The 7,995-nt window shown below is 47.3% G+C and overlaps 1 protein-coding gene across 2 annotated transcripts in view; it reads left to right on the plus strand.

The window, feature by feature from the left end:
* Positions 1-5,109, plus strand: part of psmc4 (proteasome 26S subunit, ATPase 4) — a 49,032-nt gene extending 43,923 nt beyond the window's left edge. For both annotated transcript variants that reach the window (XM_061261759.1, XM_061261750.1), the window contains exons 6-11: positions 109-202; positions 1,752-1,919; positions 2,219-2,295; positions 2,844-3,012; positions 4,062-4,117; positions 4,660-5,109. In XM_061261759.1, the coding sequence (XP_061117743.1) occupies positions 109-202; positions 1,752-1,919; positions 2,219-2,295; positions 2,844-3,012; positions 4,062-4,117; positions 4,660-4,773 (678 nt within the window). In that variant the 3' untranslated portion in view covers positions 4,774-5,109. The remainder of the gene's footprint in view (positions 1-108; positions 203-1,751; positions 1,920-2,218; positions 2,296-2,843; positions 3,013-4,061; positions 4,118-4,659) is intronic.
* The last annotated feature ends 2,886 nt before the right edge of the window (positions 5,110-7,995 follow it).

Consider the following 7,995-nt stretch of genomic DNA (forward strand, 5'->3'; position numbering starts at 1 on the left):
TTGGGTGGGTGATTGGGGGGTGCTGGCTGATTGGTTACATGATTGGGTGGGTGATTGGGGGGTGCTGGCTGATTGGTGATTGAGTACTAACTCACTCCTCTCCTCCAGATCGGTATTGACCCCCCCAGGGGTGTGTTGATGTACGGCCCTCCGGGCTGTGGGAAGACCATGCTGGCCAAGGCTGTGGCACATCACACTACAGGTAAACACACAACACTACAGGTAAACACACACAAACACACAACACTACAGGTAAACGCACACAAACACACAACACTACAGGTAAACACACACAAACACACATCACTACAGGTAAGGACACCGAAACGCACAACACTACAGGTAAGGACACAGAAACGCACAACACTACAGGTAAACACACACACACAACACTACAGGTAAACACACAGTTTGCAAAGGATGCTGAAAAAAAAAAAAAAAAGGAAGGTGACATTAATGCAAATAACCACACATTACAACAGTGGTATGCAGAAGAGCATCTCTGAACACACAACGCATCATAACTCAAGTGGTCTAACAATGCCAGCTCGCTGATTCGTTGCTTATCTGTGATTTATGTTAAACAGTAAGAACGAATTACATTGATTAAAGTGTATTGTAACAGCCAAAAAAAATCTACTTTTGTCAACTCTCTGCGTCTTCACCATCAGCAGCCTACTTTGTTCGGCCCACACTACCTTTTCATGCCGTTAGCTAATGTTTGCCAACATATTAACTTTTTTGTTTACTACAATCGTGAGCTAATGTTAGCTTGCAGTTTGAACCACCTTGCCGCCTTAAATGCCTGTCTGATCTCTCTGTCTACTGCTGAGTGCATGACACCGCACAACTTAAATGTGATGTGTTCAGAGATTGTTGCTGGGCACCCTCTATCTGCTCAAAACTGTCATTGTGACTGCATTGGATTAAGTCTGTCTTTCTCTCCCCCTTCCCTTCCCTCTTTGTCCCTTCCCCCTTCTCTCCCTCTCTCTCCCCTCCCCCTCTCTCCTCCCTCTTTCTCTCTCTCTCTCTGTCGCTCTCTCCCTCTCTCTCTTCCCCCTCTCTCCTCCCTCTCTCCCTCTCTCTCTGTCGCTCTCTCCCTCATCCCTCTCTCCCTCTCTCTCTGTCGCTCTCTCATCCCTCTCTCTACTCCCCCTCTCCCTCTCTCTGTCGCTCTCTCTCCCTCTCATCCCTCTCTCTGTCTCCCTCTCCCTCCCCCTCTCTCCTCCCCCTCTCCCTCTCTCTGTCGCTCTCTTTCCCTCTCTCATCCCTCTCTGTCTTCCCCCTCTCTCCTCCCTCTCTCCCTCTCTCTCTGTCGCTCTCTCCCTCATCCCTCTCTCTCTGTCGCTCTCTCATCCCTCTCTCTCCTCCCCCTCTCCCTCTCTCTGTCGCTCTCTCTCCCTCTCATCCCTCTCTCTGTCTCCCTCTCCCTCCCCCTCTCTCCTCCCCCTCTCCCTCTCTCTGTCGCTCTCTTTCCCTCTCTCATCCCTCTCTGTCTTCCCCCTCTCTCCTCCCTCTCTCCCTCTCTCTCTGTCGCTCTCTCCCTCATCCCTCTCTCTCTGTCGCTCTCTCATCCCTCTCTCTCCTCCCCCTCTCCCTCTCTCTGTCGCTCTCTCTCCCTCTCATCCCTCTCTCTGTCTCCCTCTCCCTCCCCCTCTCTCCTCCCCCTCTCCCTCTCTCTGTCGCTCTCTTTCCCTCTCTCATCCCTCTCTGTCTCCCTCTCCCTCTCTCCCTCTCTCTCCCTCTCCCAGCCGCGTTCATTCGTGTGGTGGGGTCAGAGTTTGTGCAGAAGTATCTGGGGGAGGGGCCCCGCATGGTGCGTGATGTCTTCCGGCTGGCCAAGGAGAATGCCCCCGCCATCATCTTCATCGACGAGATCGACGCCATCGCCACCAAGCGCTTCGACGCACAGACCGGAGGTGCGGGGGCATGGGACCCATCCTGTCTGTCTGTCTGTCCGTCTGTCCGTCCCGTTCTCTCGGGACCATTCACTAACCTGTTAAAGGAAGAGCCTTAATGTACACACGCACCCCCTCCACGCACACATGCACAATACGCACCATAAGTTCAGGTCTCTCCTCCTCCGCTGATGGAGCTGAGAGTTTGTGAATGTAAACGGTGTTTAAGTTCAGACCTCCTCTCTCCTCCTCCGCTGATAGAGGTGAGTTTTTGTGAATGTAAACGGTGTTTAAGTTCAGACCTCCTCTCTCCTCCTCAGCTGATAGAGAGGTTCAGAGGATCCTGCTGGAGCTGCTGAACCAGATGGACGGTTTTGACCAGAACGTCAATGTGAAGGTGAGCAGATCTGAGAGACTCTCACACACCCCCACGCACATACACACGCTGACAAATATGCGAATGCGCACACACAAACACAGTAAAGAATAAAGTATGTGCAAGTACACGTGCACACATGTACATGTACACGTGCACACATGTACATAGTAATGAATCCACACATGCATGCATGGGCACCCTGATACACACACACACACACACACACACACACACACCCACACACCCACACACACACACGCACGCACATATGAATAAATCCAGATGCACACACACATTAGTGCATGCGCACATAAGCAGACTAATACACGCATGCACGGACATTATGCACACAGGAATAAATCTGTGCACACACACACACACACACACACGCGCCCAGTGGAAACGGACCTTTAGGATTTAAATAGTTCCATGTGCAGGTGCACTGTGGGAAGGGAGGATTAGTGTGTGGATTAAAGGGTTTATGAGAGATCCTATGATTCCCTGCTGCTGGTCCAGATGTGTGAGTGATGGCGCTCTCTCTCGCCCCCCCCCCCCCCCCCCTGCAGGTGATCATGGCCACCAACCGGGCTGACACCCTGGACCCGGCGCTGCTGCGGCCCGGTCGTCTCGACCGTAAGATCGAGTTCCCGCTGCCCGACCGCAGGCAGAAGCGCCTGGTCTTCTCCACCATCACCAGCAAGATGAACCTGTCTGAGGAAGTGGACCTGGAGGACTGTATCCTCTCTGCAGACTGTGTGTGTGTGTGTGTGTGTGTGTGTGTGTGTGTGCTGGAGGACTGTGTCCTCTCTGCAGTCTCTAGACTGTGTGTGTGTGTGTGTGTGTGTGTGTGTGTGTGTGTGTGTGTGTGTGTGTGTGTGTGTGTGTGTGTGTGTGTGTGTGTGCGTGCGTGCGCGCGCGCGCGCGCGTGCGTGCGTGTGTGTCCTGGAGGACTGTGTCCTCTCTGCAGTCTCTAGACTGTGTGTGTGTGTGTGTGTGTGTGTGTATGTGCTGGAGGACTGTGTCCTCTCTGCAGTCTCTAGACTGTGTGTGTGTGTGTGTGTGTGTGTGTGTGTGTGTGTGTGTGTGTGTGTCCTCTCTGCAGTCTCTAGACTGTGTGTGTGTGTGTGTGTGTGTGTGTGTGTGTGTGTGTGTGTCCGTCCGTCCTGGAGGACTGTGTCCTCTCTAGTCTCCAGACTGATAACCCAGCCAGCATGCGTCTGGTGTTACAGTATGTCTTCCAGTCATAATACATTTTTGAATGATACTCAATCTTCTGCTGATCAAATGACATGTTCCTGCTATTGGGAATGCAAGCCTTTATATAATACTAAAGCCCCTAAAGTCATTTTCTCTCAACATCAGTCACAAACATTATATAGACACTAGCCCTTGTAGTCTTTTCAGGCCCTGAGAAACTGAGAGCCGAAGCAAAAATGTGTAATGACACTGATTGGCCAGCAGGGCGCATCAGAAGCAGACAAGTGACGGTAACCACACCAATATAAGTTTCTATTCTATGCTTGGCAGAAGTGTGCATTTTCTTTCATGTTCTATCATTTTAATGGTTAGAAATTACTTTGAATACTTCTAGGCTATTGCACGCTGTTTGTGACACAGTTCAGGTGTGCATTTTCAGGTTTAAAAAAAGAAAAAGAAAAGAAAAAAGCAGGCCAGGCCAGGTGAGTTTGTGTTGAAAGTATGCACTAGCATGTCAGTTCCGCTGGAGTTGGTCTGGCTATGCTGTTGCTTTTGTTGGCATTGGTTCGCCCTTAATGAATATGCAGACGTTGCCCGGCCAGACAAGATCTCGGGAGCCGACATCAACTCCATCTGCCAGGAGGTGAGAGCAGTCCTACAGGAAGGGCGTCCCGCCTCTCTGACCCTGGTTACATCACAGGGAGCTCTTTCTGCCCGCAACAGCAGCCTTAGGGCAGGCGGCCATTTTGAGCTTGATTTTTACCCTTCATCCCTCTAAACTGAGAGTTGTTCTAATAGACCCGTTTCGCTTAAGGTTGCCTTTCCCCAAACCCCCTGAACGGAGCTGAAAGTGTGGCGAGGAGCTTGGAGCTGTGATTGACTGATCTTTAGATGCATTCTTTGGGCGCATTCTAGCGTCCTGGTATTTGGGATGTTTTTGCCATTGTACCCTTTACAATTGTGCTTGCTTAGCCATAATTAAAATGTTCACCGGTATCAGTCGCCTGTGATAAAAAAATTAAAAAAAAAAGTACTTTATGGACAGCTGTGCTGTGTAATGGTGCTGAAAAGGGTGTTTGAGAAATGCTTAAATATGTTATTTTTACTTTCCTGCCCTCTCTCTCCCCTCTCCTCCCACCTCTCTCCCCCCCTCCTCCCTTTCCTGTCCTCCCTCTCTCTCCCCAGGCTGGCATGCTGGCGGTGAGGGAGAACCGCTACATCGTGCTGGCCAAGGACTTTGAGAAGGCCTACAAGACCGTCATCAAGAAGGACGAACAGGAGCACGAGTTCTACAAGTAGCCAGGGCACCGGAGCCCCTCGGTCACCACTTACTACTCTGTTTGTTTTGTTCGCATTTTGTGTTTTCATTACATGTCTGTGCCTGCAGTGCATTGTGGGTGGCTGACAGACTGCCGCCTACTCTCATCCATCTGGGACTGTTATCCAATCGGCTTGGCAGCCCTTCTGTGCACACACACACACACACACACGCGCACACGAGCACAACCACCCTGAGGAAGGGCTGTCCGTTTTGCTGTCTCGGTGGGGTGGGGGGTGTTTCCACCTGTGTGTGTGTAATGGGTCTACTACTGCCCTTAAAATTGAACCATTAAATCTGTTTTCCAAAAAAAGAAAGTGTTGTGGTTGTCTAGTATTGATTAAGAACTGAATTTGTGTGAATGCACATCTGGGAATGATCACTTGATGGATGTGAGAGGGATGTCTGCAGTGTTTGGCTGTATTGCATATATTGATTGAAGTGGAACAGAACATTGACTCCCATTTGATCCACTTAAAATCTTGTTTTCCCGGAAGTGAATGGAGAAAAATAGCTTGTGTGTGAAAATACACAAGTATTACAATTTTAAGCATTTTTTTGGAATATATACTTGTACAAGAGGTGTCTGTAAGGTTATGAAGAACTGAAGAAACTTGAGGGAAAAGTCAATTTTGATTTCAGCTTGTCTAAAACAGGACGTTATCTGGCTGCTCGCTGGAATCTGCAGCTTGGAGGAAAGGGGGCGAAACCTACGGCTGTACCACGCATAAGGGTTTACATGGTCCCTTATGTTTTTGGGGTGGATTTTCTGCTCCTCTCTGCACTTAGTTCTCTCTTTTGGGGATGAGAGTATTCTCCAGACTGCTCGTTTCTGTTCGTTCTGCAGCGTTAATGGGGACGTGTACCGCCGCCCCGGATCTATGGAGCATGCCCAAAGACAGCCTATGGACATGTAGTTTCAGGGGAGGCGGTACCTGGCCCCGTTTTAATGTCTTTTGTACATTAAACGCACTGGCCTTGGTTTGGCTCTGTTCTATACCTGTTGGCACACACCTTAACGGAAGACGTTACACCATACACCTTATCTGGGGAAAAGATCGGTGTGTATTACTCACAAAACGTCTATAAAGGGCTTAGCGTACTCTGTGCCCAAAATAAAAAGGAGGGGGTGAAATGAGGCCAAATAAAAGACAAATTGCAAAATCTAGTCTACAGTAATGTCACTATCATTTTTAGACTTACTTGTGCATAAATGGTACAGCGCTTTGGATGATGGCAATGCCAATCATTCACTATTACCTCGGGTAAACCATTCCTTAGCTGTGTGTTTTAAGCCAGAGTTTAAAAGCTTACATTGAAAGTGGAGTTTTAAAATGTCAGAATTGAGCTCTGCGTCAATGGATGTCCTTTAACTGGTGTCAGTTCATTCTAAGGACTCTTAAAGGCCTTTGTTTAGCTATGGTGTGAAAGCTAATCCATTCCTTTGAATTTTAAGCTCCAACAAGATGTGCGGTTCGGTCTGGGAAAACTTTGGTAGACAACTGTGATGTTAAATCTCATGGATTACCTTTTGGGGTAGTAATGATATACATATAGATTCGTTAGCTTTGTAAATGCATTTACTTTTTCATACAATATTAATGGTTGGTTTCTTCAGGTAACTTTACAGGTATTCATTATAAATGGCTATCCGCATTCTTGGTGATACTGCACTTCCTCAGAATAACACGTTCTTCGCTTTAACACGCATAATTTTGTATTATTAGGCTTTTTTTCTTTCTTTTTTTTTGGGAGTAGAAACAATCTGAAAAAAACTTCCTGGCTGTATTTGGACAATCCGAGTAAACTCCAGGCAAGTAGAGCGACCGACGTGCCATCGGCTTGGCTCCTGCTGCCGTGCATTAGCGAGTGAAGTGAAACGCTTGGCTTACGTCCGACAACTGAGAAACCGAGAGAAAGGCATGAAACAAATATCTCATACGTCATGAGTAGACACACGCACACAAAGAAAAACGTAGTGGAAAATTACGCGTTTAGTGTATTTACCAAAGTTTATATTGACATTCTGGAAACGATGAAGGTGTGTCTTAAGAGTCCCTGCCGCCTAGATATAACACTTACAGCCTTTACGGCTAATTACGGCGACTGCTCTACATAGCCTACGGTTTACTCGATAGCTACACTTTAATGAACTCCAATAGGCCAACTGAGAAAAATAGATTAGCTATCAATGGTGGTACTCTTGGATAGCTATGATTCATCAGATTTATAGTGATACGATTAGTGGGAGGTTTTCAAATAAGCAATGCCATCGTACATTGATATACAGGCCAACAATCTCCGGTTTAACACATATTTAAAGCACGGTCGTGTCATGTAGAAAGTGCAAGGAAACAAAAAACCAGAAGAAATATTATTTACTGCAAAACAAATTGTGCTATGTCGCAGTCTTGGTTTCGTTGTGAGTGACAGGAGAGACATAAATAGCAAAACACGCATGGAACAGCTGTTAAAAAGCAATAGTCATCGTCAGGGCACAATAACTTCAATACTAGTTTGTGTATGAGACTTTTGATTTCCCTATACTGTTGGTAGGTACCCCACCATTTCAAGTTCAAATGTAAAAAAACCTGAAAAAAAAACATGACAATGTAGCTATTCTGCAACGAACAGTAGGCCTACACGTAGGATTGATACTGCGCTCCACGCCACGTGCGTTAGTGTGACTGACTGAGTACTTTGAACTGCAACCGTGTTCGCCCCCTAGCGGCCAGAAGACAGAATACGGTTCAGAGTTGGTGCCGCTGAACTCAGATTGAGAGAGTTAGGGTCTCACATAGATGGGTAGGGGTGGGTGAAAACTGTTGCATTTGTTTAAAACTTGGTTGTAGTTGTCATACATATTCTATTAGATAATTTTGGCACAATGTTCTGAGCTAGAAAGAAAAATGGTGACTGTGGCTTCCCCAATTTCCTGTCATGGTTGTAGTACCCCATATGTTGTTTATAATAATAATTTATTGCATTTGTATAGCACTGTTCTCATTATCAAAGTGATGGGGAAACCTGGGTAATGCAACAGCAGCCATTTTGTGCCAGAATGCTCACCACACTTCAGCTGAGGCGGCAAGTACTTATCTTTTTAGCCGGGTTCAAGAAGAAGCTTTGTAAATATTTTGATAGTTGAAGTTAGATACGTGAGACGGCAACCAGCAAGAAAATGCATGTATGGAGTCTCTTTG

The sequence above is a fragment of the Conger conger genome, chromosome 1, assembly GCF_963514075.1.
Source record: "Conger conger chromosome 1, fConCon1.1, whole genome shotgun sequence".
Taxonomy (NCBI): Eukaryota; Metazoa; Chordata; class Actinopteri; order Anguilliformes; family Congridae; genus Conger; species Conger conger.